Source organism: Salvelinus alpinus, chromosome 6 (genome assembly GCF_045679555.1).
Source record: "Salvelinus alpinus chromosome 6, SLU_Salpinus.1, whole genome shotgun sequence".
Lineage (NCBI taxonomy): Eukaryota > Metazoa > Chordata > Actinopteri > Salmoniformes > Salmonidae > Salvelinus > Salvelinus alpinus.
In genome coordinates, this window is record NC_092091.1 from 94,741,806 (window position 1) to 94,761,206 (window position 19,401).

General features: G+C 60.2%; 2 protein-coding genes across 7 annotated transcripts in view; both read right to left on the minus strand.

The window, feature by feature from the left end:
- LOC139579629 (ice-structuring glycoprotein-like) overlaps positions 1-19,401 on the minus strand; it is a 75,738-nt gene that overhangs the window by 13,236 nt on the left and 43,101 nt on the right. For 5 of the 6 annotated variants that reach the window (XR_011675808.1, XM_071408445.1, XM_071408443.1 and 2 more), the window contains 3 exons: positions 1,253-1,311; positions 988-1,121; positions 548-732 (listed from right to left, as the gene is read on the minus strand). Coding sequence is in view for 5 of the 6 variants with exons in the window: in XM_071408445.1 (XP_071264546.1) it covers positions 548-732; positions 988-1,121; positions 1,253-1,311 (378 nt within the window). In the remaining variant the exon portion in view is untranslated. The remainder of the gene's footprint in view (positions 1-547; positions 733-987; positions 1,122-1,252; positions 1,312-19,401) is intronic. The other variant, XM_071408441.1, reaches the window with a different exon arrangement.
- On the minus strand, positions 3,339-19,257 carry LOC139577949 (mucin-1). Its single transcript, XM_071405070.1, has 4 exons — positions 19,164-19,257; positions 16,608-16,661; positions 15,329-16,083; positions 3,339-3,482 (listed from the first exon to the last, which is right to left on the minus strand). Exons 2-4 carry the CDS (start codon positions 16,639-16,641, stop codon positions 3,339-3,341), a joined length of 933 nt encoding a protein of 310 aa, XP_071261171.1. The 5' UTR covers positions 16,642-16,661; positions 19,164-19,257.

The window sequence follows — 19,401 nt, forward strand, 5'->3', positions numbered from 1 at the left end:
TCTAAAAGGGACAATTACATTTATTTATTAAGCCTTTATTTAAGTAGGCAAGTCAGCTAAGATCAAATTCTTATTTACAATGACGGCCTACCCCCTCGGCCAAACCCTAACCAGGACGACGCTGGGCCAATTGTGCACTGCCCTATGGGACTCCCAATCACGGCCGGTTGTGATACAGCCTGGAATCGAACCAGGGTCTGTAGTGGCGCCTCTAGCACTGAGATGCAGTGCCTTAGACCGTTGTGATACAGCCTGGAGTTGAAGCAGGGTCTGTAGTGACGCCTCTAGCACTGAGATGCAGTGCCTTAGACCGCTGTGATACAGCCTGGAATTGAACCAGGGTCTGTAGTGACGCCTCTAGCACTGAGATGCAGTGCCTTAGACCGCTGTGATACAGCCTGGAATCGAACCAGGGTCTGTAGTGACGCCTCTAGCACTGAGATGCAGTGCCTTAGACCGCTGTGATACAGCCTGGAATTGAACCAGGGTCTGTAGTGACACCTCTAGCACTGAGATGCAGCTGGCATGGAATCGCCTAGATACTTACCTCAGAGGTCACTTTGGCAGCCAGATTCTTGAACTCTGAAGAGGACGAGTTGGAAAGATCTGAGTTGAACGTCTGGTTGAGACTGAACTGAAGACTCATTGCTCCTTCACTAGAAGATGGAGGGTCAGGTGATGCAACAGCAGCGGAAGTGGTTGCTGCTGCAGGAGTGGTGGTGTTGACAGCTGCTGCAGGAGGGGTGGTGGTGACAGCTGATGACTTTGCTCTTATAGATGTGTACGGTGACAGTGAAACAGGGGCGGACTGGGACCCGAAATTGGCCCTGGCATTTTGAACATAATGGCTCATTTCCCCCCAAATTATTAGCCAGATAATTATAATTTTTACCCCCAGAAAAACACTGGGCTGAAAATGGACCAGCCCATCTGGGCATTTGCCCAAAATGCCAGATGGCCAGTCCGCACCTGGAGATGAATACTTACCAGCACTGATGGTTCCTGATAGAATGTTCAGGGAGGTGGAACTGCTGGTGAGAAGTGCTGGTACGCTGCTTGAGCTGGGAACCGAAGTCTGATTGTCGAACACGAGGGTCATGTCGGTAACTACAGATCCACTCCTACTCAGGAGAAGGAGAGAAAATGGACAACCCTCAGAAATCATCATCATCATCATCACCATCATCATTGTCAAATAACAGAAGGTAGAACAGAAACCTAGTCAGTCAGTAATGAGAATTTATACACTTACCGAAACGATCTGACAATGGAACGACGGAAGCCTGGGGTTTTAGCAAAAGCCTTGTTCACCTGCGTTGAAAGATTTAACATAGGATTATCAAAGGTTACATGAAAACAGGGCCCTTGACGGCATTAATAGAAGCTTTGGATTTAATTGTCTTTCATAGTAAACAGACCTCTCAATAGTACCAATTGACTTTGTTCATTTGAATACATTTTGTTGACATTGTTATATGTTGTTTGTAACAATATAGTCTACAAGGACATCAACATTTCCAGAGTATGGCTCACTGATGATAGGGTTTTACAGGAGGCATGTACAGGCTCACTGATGATAGGGTTTTACAGGAGGCATGTACAGGCTCACTGATGATAGGGTTTTACAGGAGGCATGTACAGGCTCACTGATGATAGGGTTTTACAGGAGGCATGTACAGGCTCACTGAAGATAGGGTTTTACAGGAGGCATGTATGGCTCACTGATGATAGGGTTTTACAGGAGGCATGTACAGGCTCACTAATGATAGGGTTTTACAGGAGGCATGGACAGGCTCACTGATGATAGGGTTTTACAGGAGGCTTGTACAGGCTCGCTGATGATAGGGTTTTACAGGAGGCATGTACAGGCTCACTGATGATAGGGTTTTACAGGAGGCATGTACAGGCTCACTGATTATAGGGTTTTACAGGAGGCATGTACAGGCTCACTGATGATAGGGTTTTACAGGGGGCATGTATGGCTCACTGATGATAGGGTTTTACAGGAGGCATGGACAGGCTCACTGATGATAGGGTTTTACAGGAGGCTTGTACAGGCTCGCTGATGATAGGGTTTTACAGGAGGCATGTACAGGCTCACTGATGATAGGGTTTTACAGGAGGCATGTACAGGCTCACTGAAGATAGGGTTTTACAGGAGGCATGTATGGCTCACTGATGATAGGGTTTTACAGGAGGCATGTACAGGCTCACTAATGATAGGGTTTTACAGGAGGCATGGACAGGCTCACTGATGATAGGGTTTTACAGGAGGCTTGTACAGGCTCGCTGATGATAGGGTTTTACAGGAGGCATGTACAGGCTCACTGATGATAGGGTTTTACAGGAGGCATGTACAGGCTCACTGATGATAGGGTTTTACAGGAGGCATGTACAGGCTCGCTGATGATAGGGTTTTACAGGAGGCATGTACAGGCTCACTGATGATAGGATTTTACAGGAGGCATGTACAGGCTCACTGATGATAGGGTTTTACAGGAGGCATGTACAGGCTCACTGATGATAGGGTTTTACAGGAGGCATGTACAGGCTCACTGATGATAGGGTTTTACAGGAGGCATGTACAGGCTCGCTGATGATAGGGTTTTACAGGAGGCATGTACAGGCTCGCTGATGATAGGGTTTTACAGGAGGCCTGTACAGGCTCGCAGATGATAGGGTTTTACAGGAGGCATGTACAGGCTCACTGATGATAGGGTTTTACAGGAGGCATGTATGGCTCACTGATGATAGGGTTTTACAGGAGGCATGTACAGGTCTAAAAGGGACAATTACATTTATTTATTAAACCTTTATTTAACTAGACAAGACCAAATTCTTATTTACAATGACGGCCTACCCCCTCGGCCAAACCCTAACCAGGACGACGCTGGGCCAATTGTGCACTGCCCTGTGGGACTCCCAATCACGGCCGGTTGTGATACAGCCTGGAATCGAACCAGGGTCTGTAGTGGCGCCTCTAACACTGAGATGCAGTGCCTTAGACCGTTGTGATACAGCCGGGAATCGAACCAGGGTCTGTAGTGACGCCTCTAGCACTGAGATGCAGTGCCTTAGACCGCTGTGATACAGCCTGGAATTGAACCAGGGTCTGTAGTGACGCCTCTAGCACTGAGATGCAGTGCCTTAGACCGCTGTGATACAGCCTGGAATCGAACCAGGGTCTGTAGTGACACCTCTAGCACTGAGATGCAGCTGGCATGGATTTGCCTAGATACTTACCTCAGAGGTCACTTTGGCAGCCAGATTCTTGAACTCTGAAGAGGACGGGTTGGAAAGATCTGAGTTGAACGTCTGGTCGAGACTGAACTGAAGACTCATTGCTCCTTCACTAGAAGATGGAGGGTCAGGTGATGCAACAGCAGCGGAAGTGGTTGCTGCTGCAGGGGCGGTGGTGTTGACAGCTGCTGCAGGGGCGGTGGTGGTGACAGCTGCTGCAGGGGCGGTGGTGGTGACAGCTGCTGCAGGAGGGGCGGTGGTGGTGACAGCTGCTGCAGGAGGGGCGGTGGTGGTAACAGCTGCTGCAGGAGGGGCGGTGGTGGTGACAGCTGCTGCAGGAGGGGCGGTGGTGGTGACAGCTGCTGCAGGAGGGGCGGTGGTGGTGACAGCTGCTGCAGGAGGGGCGGTGGTGGTGACAGCTGCTGCAGGAGGGGCGGTGGTGGTGACAGCTGCTGCAGGAGGGGCGGTGGTGGTGACAGCTGCTGCAGGAGGGGCGGTGGTGGTGACAGCTGCTGCAGGAGGGGCGGTGGTGGTGACAGCTGCTGCAGGAGGGGCGGTGGTTGTGACAGCTGCTGCAGGAGGGGCGGTGGTTGTGACAGCTGCTGCAGGAGGGGCGGTGGTGGTGACAGCTGCTGCAAGAGGGGCGGTGGTGGTGACAGCTGCTGCAGGAGGGGCGGTGGTGGTGACAGCTGCTGCAGGAGGGGCGGTGGTGGTGACAGCTGCTGCAGGAGGGGCGGTGGTGGTGACAGCTGCTGCAGGAGGGGCGGTGGTGGTGACAGCTGCTGCAGGAGGGGCGGTGGTGGTGACAGCTGCTGCAGGAGGGGCGGTGGTGGTGACAGCTGCTGCAGGAGGGGCGGTGGTGGTGACAGCTGCTGCAGGAGGGGAGGTGGTGGTGACAGCTGCTGCAGGAGGGGCGGTGGTGGTGACAGCTGCTGCAGGAGGGGCGGTGGTGGTGACAGCTGCTGCAGGAGGGGCGGTGGTGGTGACAGCTGCTGCAGGAGGAGCGGTGGTGGTCACAGCTGCTGCAGGAGGGGCGGTGGTGGTCACAGCTGCTGCAGGAGGGGCGGTGGTGGTGACAGCTGCTGCAGGAGGGGCGGTGGTGGTGACAGCTGCTGCAGGAGGGGCGGTGGTGGTGACAGCTGCTGCAGGAGGGGCGGTGGTGGTGACAGCTGCTGCAGGAGGGGCGGTGGTGGTGACAGCTGCTGCAGGAGGGGCGGTGGTGGTGACAGCTGCTGCAGGAGGGGCGGTGGTGGTGACAGCTGCTGCAGGAGGGGCGGTGGTGGTGACAGCTGCTGCAGGAGGGGCGGTGGTGGTGACAGCTGCTGCAGGAGGGGCGGTGGTGGTGACAGCTGCTGCAGGAGGGGCGGTGGTGGTGACCGCTGCTGCAGGAGGAGCGGTGGTGGTCACAGCTGCTGCAGGAGGAGCGGTGGTGGTCACAGCTGCTGCAGGAGGGGCGGTGGTGGTCACAGCTGCTGCAGGAGGGGCGGTGGTGGTCACAGCTGCTGCAGGAGGGGCGGTGGTGGTGACAGCTGCTGCAGGAGGGGCGTTGGTGGTGACAGCTGCTGCAGGAGGGGCGGTGGTGGTGACAGCTGCTGCAGGAGGAGCGGTGGTGGTCACAGCTGCTGCAGGAGGAGCGGTGGTGGTCACAGCTGCTGCAGGAGGGGCGGTGGTGGTCACAGCTGCTGCAGGAGGGGCGGTGGTGGACACAGCTGCTGCAGGAGGGGCGGTGGTGGTGACAGCTGCTGCAGGAGGGGCGGTGGTGGTGACAGCTGCTGCAGGAGGGGCGGTGGTGGTGACAGCTGCTGCAGGAGGGACGGTGGTGGTGAAAGCTGCTGCAGGAGGGGCGGTGGTGGTGACAGCTGCTGCAGGAGGGGCGGTGGTGGTGACAGCTGCTGCAGGAGGGGCGGTGGTGGTGACAGCTGCTGCAGGAGGGGCGGTGGTGGTGACAGCTGCTGCAGGAGGGGCGGTGGTGGTGACAGCTGCTGCAGGAGGGGCGGTGGTGGTCACAGCTGCTGCAGGAGGAGCGGTGGTGGTCACAGCTGCTGCAGGAGGGGCGGTGGTGGTCACAGCTGCTGCAGGAGGGGCGGTGGTGGTCACAGCTGCTGCAGGAGGGGCGGTGGTGGTGACAGCTGCTGCAGGAGGGGCGGTGGTGGTGACAGCTGCTGCAGGAGGGACGGTGGTGGTGACAGCTGCTGCAGGAGGGGCGGTGGTGGTGACAGCTGCTGCAGGAGGGGCGGTGGTGGTGACAGCTGCTGCAGGAGGGGCGGTGGTGGTGACAGCTGCTGCAGGAGGGGCGGTGGTGGTGACAGCTGCTGCAGGAGGGGCGGTGGTGGTGACAGCTGCTGCAGGAGGGGCGGTGGTGGTGACAGCTGCTGCAGGAGGGGCGGTGGTGGTGACAGCTGCTGCAGGAGGGGCGGTGGTGGTGACAGCTGCTGCAGGAGGGGCGGTGGTTGTGACAGCTGCTGCAGGAGGGGCGGTGGTGGTCACAGCTGCTGCAGGAGGGGCGGTGGTGGTGACAGCTGCTGCAGGAGGGGCGGTGGTGGTGACAGCTGCTGCAGGAGGGGCGGTGGTTGTGACAGCTGCTGCAGGAGGGGCGGTGGTGGTCACAGCTGCTGCAGGAGGGGCGGTGGTGGTCACAGCTGCTGCAGGAGGAGCGGTGGTGGTCACAGCTGCTGCAGGAGGGGCGGTGGTGGTCACAGCTGCTGCAGGAGGGGCGGTGGTGGTCACAGCTGCTGCAGGAGGGGCGGTGGTGGTGACAGCTGCTGCAGGAGGGGCGGTGGTGGTGACAGCTGCTGCAGGAGGGGCGGTGGTGGTGACAGCTGCTGCAGGAGGGGCGGTGGTGGTGACAGCTGCTGCAGGAGGGGCGGTGGTGGTCACAGCTGCTGCAAGAGGGGCGGTGGTGGTGACAGCTGCTGCAGGAGGGGCGGTGGTGGTGACAGCTGCTGCAGGAGGGGCGGTGGTGGTGACAGCTGCTGCAGGAGGGGCGGTGGTGGTGACAGCTGCTGCAGGAGGGGCGGTGGTGGTGACAGCTGCTGCAGGAGGGGCGGTGGTGGTGACAGCTGCTGCAGGAGGAGCGGTGGTGGTCACAGCTGCTGCAGGAGGGGCGGTGGTGGTCACAGCTGCTGCAGGAGGGGCGGTGGTGGTGACAGCTGCTGCAGGAGGGGCGGTGGTGGTGACAGCTGCTGCAGGAGGGGCGGTGGTGGTGACAGCTGCTGCAGGAGGGGCGGTGGTGGTGACAGCTGCTGCAGGAGGGGCGGTGGTGGTGACAGCTGCTGCAGGAGGGGCGGTGGTGGTGACAGCTGCTGCAGGAGGGGCGGTGGTGGTGACAGCTGCTGCAGGAGGGGCGGTGGTGGTCACAGCTGCTGCAGGAGGGGCGGTGGTGGTGACAGCTGCTGCAGGAGGAGCGGTGGTGGTCACAGCTGCTGCAGGAGGAGCGGTGGTGGTCACAGCTGCTGCAGGAGGGGCGGTGGTGGTCACAGCTGCTGCAGGAGGGGCGGTGGTGGTGACAGCTGCTGCAGGAGGGGCGTTGGTGGTGACAGCTGCTGCAGGAGGGGCGGTGGTGGTGACAGCTGCTGCAGGAGGAGCGGTGGTGGTCACAGCTGCTGCAGGAGGAGCGGTGGTGGTCACAGCTGCTGCAGGAGGGGCGGTGGTGGTCACAGCTGCTGCAGGAGGGGCGGTGGTGGTCACAGCTGCTGCAGGAGGGGCGGTGGTGGTCACAGCTGCTGCAGGAGGGGCGGTGGTGGTCACAGCTGCTGCAGGAGGGCCGGTGGTGGTGACAGCTGCTGCAGGAGGGGCGGTGGTGGTGACAGCTGCTGCAGGAGGGGCGGTGGTGGTGACAGCTGCTGCAGGAGGGGCGGTGGTGGTCACAGCTGCTGCAGGAGGGGCGGTGGTGGTGACAGCTGCTGCAGGAGGAGCGGTGGTGGTCACAGCTGCTGCAGGAGGAGCGGTGGTGGTCACAGCTGCTGCAGGAGGGGCGGTGGTGGTCACAGCTGCTGCAGGAGGGGCGGTGGTGGTCACAGCTGCTGCAGGAGGGGCGGTGGTGGTGACAGCTGCTGCAGGAGGGGCGGTGGTGGTCACAGCTGCTGCAGGAGGGGCGGTGGTGGTGACAGCTGCTGCAGGAGGGGCGGTGGTGGTGACAGCTGCTGCAGGAGGGGCGGTGGTTGTGACAGCTGCTGCAGGAGGGGCGGTGGTGGTCACAGCTGCTGCAGGAGGGGCGGTGGTGGTCACAGCTGCTGCAGGAGGAGCGGTGGTGGTCACAGCTGCTGCAGGAGGGGCGGTGGTGGTCACAGCTGCTGCAGGAGGGGCGGTGGTGGTCACAGCTGCTGCAGGAGGGGCGGTGGTGGTGACAGCTGCTGCAGGAGGGGCGGTGGTGGTGACAGCTGCTGCAGGAGGGGCGGTGGTGGTGACAGCTGCTGCAGGAGGGGCGGTGGTGGTGACAGCTGCTGCAGGAGGGGCGGTGGTGGTCACAGCTGCTGCAAGAGGGGCGGTGGTGGTGACAGCTGCTGCAGGAGGGGCGGTGGTGGTGACAGCTGCTGCAGGAGGGGCGGTGGTGGTGACAGCTGCTGCAGGAGGGGCGGTGGTGGTGACAGCTGCTGCAGGAGGGGCGGTGGTGGTGACAGCTGCTGCAGGAGGGGCGGTGGTGGTGACAGCTGCTGCAGGAGGAGCGGTGGTGGTCACAGCTGCTGCAGGAGGGGCGGTGGTGGTCACAGCTGCTGCAGGAGGGGCGGTGGTGGTGACAGCTGCTGCAGGAGGGGCGGTGGTGGTGACAGCTGCTGCAGGAGGGGCGGTGGTGGTGACAGCTGCTGCAGGAGGGGCGGTGGTGGTGACAGCTGCTGCAGGAGGGGCGGTGGTGGTGACAGCTGCTGCAGGAGGGGCGGTGGTGGTGACAGCTGCTGCAGGAGGGGCGGTGGTGGTGACAGCTGCTGCAGGAGGGGCGGTGGTGGTCACAGCTGCTGCAGGAGGGGCGGTGGTGGTGACAGCTGCTGCAGGAGGAGCGGTGGTGGTCACAGCTGCTGCAGGAGGAGCGGTGGTGGTCACAGCTGCTGCAGGAGGGGCGGTGGTGGTCACAGCTGCTGCAGGAGGGGCGGTGGTGGTGACAGCTGCTGCAGGAGGGGCGTTGGTGGTGACAGCTGCTGCAGGAGGGGCGGTGGTGGTGACAGCTGCTGCAGGAGGAGCGGTGGTGGTCACAGCTGCTGCAGGAGGAGCGGTGGTGGTCACAGCTGCTGCAGGAGGGGCGGTGGTGGTCACAGCTGCTGCAGGAGGGGCGGTGGTGGTCACAGCTGCTGCAGGAGGGGCGGTGGTGGTCACAGCTGCTGCAGGAGGGGCGGTGGTGGTCACAGCTGCTGCAGGAGGGCCGGTGGTGGTGACAGCTGCTGCAGGAGGGGCGGTGGTGGTGACAGCTGCTGCAGGAGGGGCGGTGGTGGTGACAGCTGCTGCAGGAGGGGCGGTGGTGGTCACAGCTGCTGCAGGAGGGGCGGTGGTGGTGACAGCTGCTGCAGGAGGAGCGGTGGTGGTCACAGCTGCTGCAGGAGGAGCGGTGGTGGTCACAGCTGCTGCAGGAGGGGCGGTGGTGGTCACAGCTGCTGCAGGAGGGGCGGTGGTGGTCACAGCTGCTGCAGGAGGGGCGGTGGTGGTGACAGCTGCTGCAGGAGGGGCGGTGGTGGTGACAGCTGCTGCAGGAGGGGCGGTTGTGGTGACAGCTGCTGCAGGAGGGGCGGTGGTGGTGACAGCTGCTGCAGGAGGGGCGGTGGTGGTGACAGCTGCTGCAGGAGGGGCGGTGGTGGTGACAGCTGCTGCAGGAGGGGCGGTGGTGGTGACAGCTGCTGCAGGAGGGGCGGTGGTGGTGACAGCTGCTGCAGGAGGGGCGGTGGTGGTGACAGCTGCTGCAGGAGGGGCGGTGGTTGTGACAGCTGCTGCAGGAGGGGCGGTGGTGGTCACAGCTGCTGCAGGAGGGGCGGTGGTGGTCACAGCTGCTGCAGGAGGAGCGGTGGTGGTCACAGCTGCTGCAGGAGGGGCGGTGGTGGTCACAGCTGCTGCAGGAGGGGCGGTGGTGGTCACAGCTGCTGCAGGAGGGGCGGTGGTGGTGACAGCTGCTGCAGGAGGGGCGGTGGTGGTGACAGCTGCTGCAGGAGGGGCGGTGGTGGTGACAGCTGCTGCAGGAGGGGCGGTGGTGGTCACAGCTGCTGCAAGAGGGGCGGTGGTGGTGACAGCTGCTGCAGGAGGGGCGGTGGTGGTGACAGCTGCTGCAGGAGGGGCGGTGGTGGTGACAGCTGCTGCAGGAGGGGCGGTGGTGGTGACAGCTGCTGCAGGAGGGGCGGTGGTGGTGACAGCTGCTGCAGGAGGGGCGGTGGTGGTGACAGCTGCTGCAGGAGGGGCGGTGGTGGTGACAGCTGCTGCAGGAGGGGCGGTGGTGGTGACAGCTGCTGCAGGAGGGGCGGTGGTGGTGACAGCTGCTGCAGGAGGGACGGTGGTGGTGACAGCTGCTGCAGGAGGGGCGGTGGTGGTGACAGCTGCTGCAGGAGGGACGGTGGTCGTGACAGCTGCTGCAGGAGGGACGGTGGTCGTGACAGCTGCTGCAGGAGGGGCGGTGGTGGTGACAGCTGCTGCAGGAGGGGCGGTGGTGGTGACAGCTGCTGCAGGAGGGGCGGTGGTGGTGACAGCTGCTGCAGGAGGGACGGTGGTGGTGACAGCTGCTGCAGGAGGGGCGGTGGTGGTGACAGCTGCTGCAGGAGGGGCGGTGGTGGTGACAGCTGCTGCAGGAGGGGCGGTGGTGGTGACAGCTGCTGCAGGAGGGGCGGTGGTGGTGACAGCTGCTGCAGGAGGGGCGGTGGTGGTCACAGCTGCTGCAAGAGGGGCGGTGGTGGTGACAGCTGCTGCAGGAGGGACGGTGGTGGTGACAGCTGCTGCAGGAGGGGCGGTGGTGGTGACAGCTGCTGCAGGAGGGGGGGTGGTGGTGACAGCTGCTGCAGGAGGGGCGGTGGTGGTGACAGCTGCTGCAGGAGGGGCGGTGGTGGTGACAGCTGCTGCAGGAGGGGCGGTGGTGGTGACAGCTGCTGCAGGAGGGGCGGTGGTGGTGACAGCTGCTGCAGGAGGGGCGGTGGTGGTCACAGCTGCTGCAAGAGGGGCGGTGGTGGTGACAGCTGCTGCAGGAGGGGCGGTGGTGGTGACAGCTGCTGCAGGAGGGGCGGTGGTGGTGACAGCTGCTGCAGGAGGGGCGGTGGTGGTGACAGCTGCTGCAGGAGGGGCGGTGGTGGTGACAGCTGCTGCAGGAGGGGCGGTGGTGGTGACAGCTGCTGCAGGAGGGGCGGTGGTGGTGACAGCTGCTGCAGGAGGGGCGGTGGTGGTGACAGCTGCTGCAGGAGGGGCGGTGGTGGTGACAGCTGCTGCAGGAGGGACGGTGGTGGTGACAGCTGCTGCAGGAGGGGCGGTGGTGGTGACAGCTGCTGCAGGAGGGATGGTGGTGGTGACAGCTGCTGCAGGAGGGGCGGTGGTGGTGACAGCTGCTGCAGGAGGGGCGGTGGTGGTGACAGCTGCTGCAGGAGGGACGGTGGTGGTGACAGCTGCTGCAGGAGGGGCGGTGGTGGTGACAGCTGCTGCAGGAGGGATGGTGGTGGTGACAGCTGCTGCAGGAGGGGCGGTGGTGGTGACAGCTGCTGCAGGAGGGGCGGTGGTGGTGACAGCTGCTGCAGGAGGGGCGGTGGTGGTGACAGCTGCTGCAGGAGGGGCGGTGGTGGTGACAGCTGCTGCAGGAGGGGCGGTGGTGGTGACAGCTGCTGCAGGAGGGGCGGTGGTGGTGACAGCTGCTGCAGGAGGGGCGGTGGTGGTGACAGCTGCTGCAGGAGGGGCGGTGGTGGTCACAGCTGCTGCAGGAGGGGCGGTGGTGGTGACAGCTGCTGCAGGAGGGGCGGTGGTGGTCACAGCTGCTGCAGGAGGGGCGGTGCTGGTGACAGCTGCTGCAGGAGGGGCGGTGCTGGTGACAGCTGCTGCAGGAGGGGCGGTGGTGGTGACAGCTGCTGCAGGAGGGGCGGTGGTGGTGACAGCTGCTGCAGGAGGGGCGGTGGTGGTGACAGCTGCTGCAGGAGGGGCGGTGGTGGTGACAGCTGCTGCAGGAGGGGCGGTGGTGGTGACAGCTGCTGCAGGAGGGGCGGTGGTGGTGACAGCTGCTGCAGGAGGGGCGGTGGTGGTGACAGCTGCTGCAGGAGGGGCGGTGGTGGTGACAGCTGCTGCAGGAGGGGCGGTGGTGGTCACAGCTGCTGCAGGAGGGGCGGTGGTGGTCACAGCTGCTGCAGGAGGAGCGGTGGTGGTCACAGCTGCTGCAGGAGGGGCGGTGGTGGTCACAGCTGCTGCAGGAGGGGCGGTGGTGGTCACAGCTGCTGCAGGAGGGGCGGTGGTGGTGACAGCTGCTGCAGGAGGGGCGGTGGTGGTGACAGCTGCTGCAGGAGGGGAGGTGGTGGTGACAGCTGCTGCAGGAGGGGCGGTGGTGGTGACAGCTGCTGCAGGAGGGGCGGTGGTGGTGACAGCTGCTGCAGGAGGGGCGGTGGTGGTGACAGCTGCTGCAGGAGGGGCGGTGGTGGTGACAGCTGCTGCAGGAGGGGCGGTGGTGGTGACAGCTGCTGCAGGAGGGGCGGTGGTGGTGACAGCTGCTGCAGGAGGGGCGGTGGTGGTCACAGCTGCTGCAGGAGGGGCGGTGGTGGTCACAGCTGCTGCAGGAGGGGCGGTGGTGGTGACAGCTGCTGCAGGAGGGGCGGTGGTGGTGACAGCTGCTGCAGGAGGGGCGGTGGTGGTGACAGCTGCTGCAGGAGGGGCGGTGGTGGTCACAGCTGCTGCAGGAGGGGCGGTGGTGGTGACAGCTGCTGCAGGAGGGGCGGTGGTGGTGACAGCTGCTGCAGGAGGGGCGGTGGTGGTGACAGCTGCTGCAGGAGGGGCGGTGGTGGTGACAGCTGCTGCAGGAGGGGCGGTGCTGGTGACAGCTGCTGCAGGAGGGGCGGTGGTGGTCACAGCTGCTGCAGGAGGGGCGTTGGTGGTGACAGCTGCTGCAGGAGGGGCGGTGGTGGTCACAGCTGCTGCAGGAGGGGCGGTGGTGGTGACAGCTGCTGCAGGAGGGGCGGTGGTGGTCACAGCTGCTGCAGGAGGGGCGGTGGTGGTCACAGCTGCTGCAGGAGGGGCGGTGGTGGTCACAGCTGCTGCAGGAGGGGCGGTGGTGGTGACAGCTGCTGCAGGAGGGGCGGTGGTGGTGACAGCTGCTGCAGGAGGGGCGGTGGTGGTGACAGCTGCTGCAGGAGGGGCGGTGGTGGTGACAGCTGCTGCAGGAGGGGCGGTGGTGGTGACAGCTGCTGCAGGAGGGGCGGTGGTGGTGACAGCTGCTGCAGGAGGGGCGGTGGTGGTGACAGCTGCTGCAGGAGGGGCGGTGGTGGTGACAGCTGCTGCAGGAGGGGCGGTGGTGGTGACAGCTGCTGCAGGAGGGGCGGTGGTGGTAACAGCTGCTGCAGGAGGGGCGGTGGTGGTCACAGCTGCTGCAGGAGGGGCGGTGGTGGTGACAGCTGCTGCAGGAGGGGCGGTGGTGGTGACAGCTGCTGCAGGAGGGGCGGTGGTGGTGACAGCTGCTGCAGGAGGGACGGTGGTTGTGACAGCTGCTGCAGGAGGGGCGGTGGTGGTGACAGCTGCTGCAGGAGGGGGGGTGGTGGTGACAGCTGCTGCAGGAGGGGCGGTGGTGGTGACAGCTGCTGCAGGAGGGGCGGTGGTGGTGACAGCTGCTGCAGGAGGGGCGGTGGTGGTGACAGCTGCTGCAGGAGGGGCGGTGGTGGTGACAGCTGCTGCAGGAGGGGCGGTGGTGGTGACAGCTGCTGCAGGAGGGGCGGTGGTGGTGACAGCTGCTGCAGGAGGGGCGGTGGTGGTGACAGCTGCTGCAGGAGGGGCGGTGGTGGTGACAGCTGCTGCAGGAGGGGCGGTGGTGGTGACAGCTGCTGCAGGAGGGGCGGTGGTGGTGACAGCTGCTGCAGGAGGGGTCGGTGGTGGTGACAGCTGCTGCAGGAGGGACGGTGGTGGTGACAGCTGCTGCAGGAGGGGCGGTGGTGGTGACAGCTGCTGCAGGAGGGGCGGTGGTGGTGACAGCTGCTGCAGGAGGGGCGGTGGTGGTGACAGCTGCTGCAGGAGGGGCGGTGGTGGTGACAGCTGCTGCAGGAGGGGCGGTGGTGGTCACAGCTGCTGCAGGAGGGGCGGTGGTGGTCACAGCTGCTGCAGGAGGGGCGGTGGTGGTCACAGCTGCTGCAGGAGGGGCGGTGGTGGTGACAGCTGCTGCAGGAGGGGCGGTGGTGGTGACAGCTGCTGCAGGAGGGGCGGTGGTGGTGACAGCTGCTGCAGGAGGGGGGGTGGTGGTGACAGCTGCTGCAGGAGGGGCGGTGGTGGTGACAGCTGCTGCAGGAGGGGCGGTGGTGGTGACAGCTGCTGAAGGAGGGGCGGTGGTGGTGACAGCTGCTGCAGGAGGGGCGGTGGTGGTGACAGCTGCTGCAGGAGGGGCGGTGGTGGTGACAGCTGCTGCAGGAGGGGCGGTGGTGGTGACAGCTGCTGCAGGAGGGGCGGTGGTGGTGACAGCTGCTGCAGGAGGGGCGGTGGTGGTGACAGCTGCTGCAGGAGGGGCGGTGGTGGTCACAGCTGCTGCAGGAGGGGCGGTGGTGGTCACAGCTGCTGCAGGAGGAGCGGTGGTGGTCACAGCTGCTGCAGGAGGGGGGGTGGTGGTCACAGCTGCTGCAGGAGGGGCGGTGGTGGTCACAGCTGCTGCAGGAGGGGCTGTGGTGGTGACAGCTGCTGCAGGAGGGGCGGTGGTGGTGACAGCTGCTGCAGGAGGGGCGGTGGTGGTGACAGCTGCTGCAGGAGGGGCGGTGGTGGTGACAGCTGCTGCAGGAGGGGCGGTGCTGGTGACAGCTGCTGCAGGAGGGGCGGTGCTGGTGACAGCTGCTGCAGGAGGGGCGGTGGTGGTGACAGCTGCTGCAGGAGGGGCGGTGCTGGTGACAGCTGCTGCAGGAGGGGCGGTGGTGGTGACAGCTGCTGCAGGAGGGGCGGTGGTGGTGACAGCTGCTGCAGGAGGGGCGGTGGTGGTGACAGCTGCTGCAGGAGGGGCGGTGGTGGTGACAGCTGCTGCAGGAGGGGCGGTGGTGGTGACAGCTGCTGCAGGAGGGGCGGTGGTGGTCACAGCTGCTGCAGGAGGGGCGTTGGTGGTGACAGCTGCTGCAGGAGGGGCGGTGGTGGTCACAGCTGCTGCAGGAGGGGCGGTGGTGGTCACAGCTGCTGCAGGAGGGGCGGTGGTGGTCACAGCTGCTGCAGGAGGGGCGGTGGTGGTCACAGCTGCTGCAGGAGGGGCGGTGGTGGTGACAGCTGCTGCAGGAGGGGCGGTGGTGGTGACAGCTGCTGCAGGAGGGGCGGTGGTGGTGACAGCTGCTGCAGGAGGGGCGGTGGTGGTGACAGCTGCTGCAGGAGGGGCGGTGGTGGTGACAGCTGCTGCAGGAGGGGCGGTGGTGGTGACAGCTGCTGCAGGAGGGGCGGTGGTGGTGACAGCTGCTGCAGGAGGGGCGGTGGTGGTGACAGCTGCTGCAGGAGGGGCGGTGGTGGTGACAGCTGCTGCAGGAGGGGCGGTGGTGGTCACAGCTGCTGCAGGAGGGGCGGTGGTGGTCACAGCTGCTGCAGGAGGGGCGGTGGTGGTCACAGCTGCTGCAGGAGGGGCGGTGGTGGTGACAGCTGCTGCAGGAGGGGCGGTGGTGGTGACAGCTGCTGCAGGAGGGGCGGTGGTGGTGACAGCTGCTGCAGGAGGGGCGGTGCTGGTGACAGCTGCTGCAGGAGGGGCGGTGGTGGTGACAGCTGCTGCAGGAGGGGGGGTGGTGGTGACAGCTGCTGCAGGAGGGGCGGTGGTGGTGACAGCTGCTGCAGGAGGGGCGGTGGTGGTGACAGCTGCTGCAGGAGGGGCGGTGGTGGTGACAGCTGCTGCAGGAGGGGCGGTGGTGGTGACAGCTGCTGCAGGAGGGGCGGTGGTGGTGACAGCTGCTGCAGGAGGGGCGGTGGTGGTGACAGCTGCTGCAGGAGGGGCGGTGGTGGTGACAGCTGCTGCAGGAGGGGCGGTGGTGGTGACAGCTGCTGCAGGAGGGGCGGTGGTGGTGACAGCTGCTGCAGGAGGGGCGGTGGTGGTCACAGCTGCTGCAGGAGGAGCGGTGGTGGTCACAGCTGCTGCAGGAGGGGCGGTGGTGGTCACAGCTGCTGCAGGAGGGGCGGTGGTGGTCACAGCTGCTGCAGGAGGGGCGGTGGTGGTGACAGCTGCTGCAGGAGGGGCGGTGGTGGTGACAGCTGCTGCAGGAGGGGCGGTGGTGGTGACAGCTGCTGCAGGAGGGGCGGTGGTGGTGACAGCTGCTGCAGGAGGGCCGGTGGTGGTGACAGCTGCTGCAGGAGGGGCGGTGGTGGTGACAGCTGCTGCAGGAGGGGCGGTGGTGGTCACAGCTGCTGCAGGAGGGGCGGTGGTGGTGACAGCTGCTGCAGGAGGGGCGGTGGTGGTGACAGCTGCTGCAGGAGGGGCGGTGGTGGTGACAGCTGCTGCAGGAGGGGCGGTGGTGGTGACAGCTGCTGCAGGAGGGGCGGTGGTGGTGACAGCTGCTGCAGGAGGGGCGGTGGTGGTCACAGCTGCTGCAGGAGGGACGGTGGTGGTAACAGCTGCTGCAGGAGGGACGGTGGTGGTAACAGCTGCTGCAGGAGGGGCGGTGGTGGTGACAGCTGCTGCAGGAGGGGCGGTGGTGGTGACAGCTGCTGCAGGAGGGGCGGTGGTGGTGACAGCTGCTGCAGGAGGGGCGGTGGTGGTGACAACTGCTGCAGGAGTGGTGGGGGTGACAACATTAAGTCTGGCAGAAGTATGTTTTAACCTCACTATGGTAGGGGGCACTATTTTCACCTCCCTATGAAAAGCGTGCCCAAAGTAAACTGCCTGCTATTCAGGCCCAGAAGCTAGGATACGCATATCATTGTTAGATTTGGATAGAAAACACTCTAAAGTTCCCAAAAGTGTTGAAATAATATCTGTGAGTATAACAGAACTGATATGGCAGGCGAAAACCTGAGAAAAATCCAATGAGGAAGTGTTTTTTTTTGTGTGTAGTTTTCTATTGAATGCTATTACAGTATCCATTGACTTAGGACTCAAATTGCACTTCCTATGGCTTCCACTAGATGTCAACAGTCTTTAGAAATTATACTATGCTTCCACTAGATCTAGATCACCTAATGAAACTAACACACACACACACACACACACACACACACACACACACACACACACACACACACACACACACACACACACACACACACACACACACACACACACAGTGCATTACCTGCTAGCAGGAAGAGAGTCATCAGAGGCTTCATATCCGTGTCCTTTTAGGTCTCTGTAGAGGTCAACCACACAACATCAATCACACATGAACCCCATTAGATCTTCCATTAACAGCTGTTGAAGGATGATGTCATTGACCAACGTTAATTAGAGATTAGTCAATATTCCAAAATCATATGATGTTCATTGATATTCAGAAAGCAATCCCGTAATACCTTCAGTTGTATTAACAGTATCCCCTATGTGTTTACCAGTAGGTGTGTTATCAACCTGCTTCCAATGTCTTCAGCCCTCTGCTCTGCTTTCACTGTACATTACTGTAGTACTGTATTACGGTACAGTACTGTATTACTGTATTACTGTATTACTGTACATTACTGTAGTACTGTATTACGGTACAGTACTGTATTACTGTATTACTGTATTACTGTATTACTGTACATTACTGAATTACTGTACATTACTGTATTACTGTACATTACTATATTACTGTATTACTGTACATTACTATATTACTGTATTACTGTATTACTGGACATTACTATATTACTGTATTACTGTACATTACTATATTACTGTACATTACTGTATTACTGTATTACTGTACATTACTGTACATGACTGTATTACTGTACATTACTATATTACTGTACATTACTATATTACTGTACATTACTGTATTACTGTACATTACTGTATTACTGTACATTACTATATTACTGTATTACTGTACATTACTGTATTATTATTATTACTATGATGAATATTATTTTTATTTTTTATTATTATCATCATTATTATTATCATTATTATTATTATTATAATAATAATTTATTTAACCTTCTAAACAGTATAGTACACTACTTAGGTACCCTGTTCCATATATACAGTATAGTGCACTACTTAGGCACCCTATTCCCCATATACAGTATAGTGCACTACTTAGGCACCCTACTCCCCATATACAGTATAGTGCACTACGTAGGCACCCTATTCCCTATATACAGTATAGTGCACTGCTTAGGCACCCTATTCGTTATATACAGTATAGTGCACTACTTAGGCACCCTACTCCCCATATACAGTATAGTGCACTACTTAGGCACCCTATTCCCTATATACAGTATAGTGCACTACTTAGGCACCCTATTCCCTTTATACAGTATAGTGCACTACTTAGGCACCCTATTTCCTATATACAGTATAGTGCACTACTTAGGCACCCTATTCCCTATATACAGTATAGTGCACTACTTAGGCACCCTATTCCCTATATACAGTATAGTGCACTACTTAGGCACCCTTTTCCCTATATACAGTATAGTGCACTACTTAGGCACCCTATTCCCTTTATACAGTATAGTGCACTACTTAGGCACCCTATTCCCTTTATACAGTATAGTGCACTACTTAGGCACCCTATTTCCTATATACAGTATAGTGCACTACTTAGGCACCCTTTTCCCTATATACAGTATAGTGCACTACTTAGGCACCCTATTCCCTATATACAGTATAGTGCACTACTTAGGCACCCTATTCCCTTTATACAGTATAGTGCACTACTTAGGCACCCTATTTCCTATATACAGTATAGTGCACTACTTAGGCACCCTATTCCCTATATACAGTATAGTGCACTACTTAGGCACCCTATTCCCTATATACAGTTTATTTTAATATAACCTTTATTTAACTAGTCAGTTCAGTAAATTCTTATTTACAATGTTGGCCTAAAACCGGCCAAACCCGGACGACGCTGGGCCAATTGTGATCCAACCTGGATTCGAACCAGGGTGTCTGTAGTGACGCCTCAAGCACTGAGACGCAGTGCCTTAGACCGCCGCGTCACTCGGGAGCCCAGAAGAAAAAATAAGTGTTGCTAAGGTTACCAGTAATCAAGTATGTGTCTTTTCTTTTTTTACAACATTATCAAACTATCAAAGACGTGACTGGACTTTCCCAAAAGGTAGTCACTTTGACCAAAACAACGGTGACCCAATTTAGTGCAAAAATTCACAGAATTCCTTCAACCAAAGTTAGCCCCCTTTCTAGCCTTGTAATTACCAAACTAGCCAACCGTTCTTGTCAGCTTGTGAAGCACGACCCATCCTCTGAAGGTGTAGAGAAGGCCTTTAAGGGTGTAAATCCTAACCAGCCTCAAAACTCATAGATTCAGTGTGGTAGTTATCTTAAAGTCATTTATTCGGTGTGGTAATTATCTTAAAGTCATTGTTTCAGTGTGGTAATTATCTTAAAGTCATTGATTCAGTGTGGTAATTATTTTAAAGTCATTGATTCAGTGTGGTAGTTATCTTAAAGTCATTGATTCAGTGTGGTAATTATCTTAAAGTCATTTATTCAGTGTGGTAATTATCTTAAGGTAATTTATTCAGTTTGGTAGTTATCTTAAAGTCATTTATTCGGTGTGTTAATTATCTTTCAGTTGCGTAGTTAGGTCTCGGACTACTAATGTCTACAAATAGGAAGAAAAATGTAAATACAATTTGAACAAACAATCATGATAGTCAAATTCATCGAAGCTGCTTCTTACCTGAGAATATCAGAGACGTTGTTTCAGCTAGGACCTGTAGACTACTCAGATGAGAAAGTCCGCACCAATAACTTCTCCTCTCTATCTGAGAACTAAAGATGATCAACTCCTGGGCAGAGGGGGTTTTGTACGATGACGGAAAATGAGACTTGGAATTTTTTCTAACTTGCTGGACTCGTTTTTCCACTGCCATTCACGAACGTCAATCATGCCTTTCAAAAAATGCATCCACCTACAA

Bases quoted from the DNA above. Each gene is read 5' to 3' on its own strand.
- LOC139577949 (XM_071405070.1), bottom strand. From the start codon at position 16,641: ATGAAGCCTCTGATGACTCTCTTCCTGCTAGCAG. The intron at 16,084-16,607 runs GTAATGCACTGT...CCACTCCTGCAG, and splicing joins GACTCTCTTCCTGCTAGCAG to CAGTTGTCACCACCACCGCC. The intron at 3,483-15,328 runs GTCACCACCACC...CCCCTCCTGCAG, and splicing joins CCGCCCCTCCTGCAGCAGCT to CAGCTGTCACCACCACCGCC.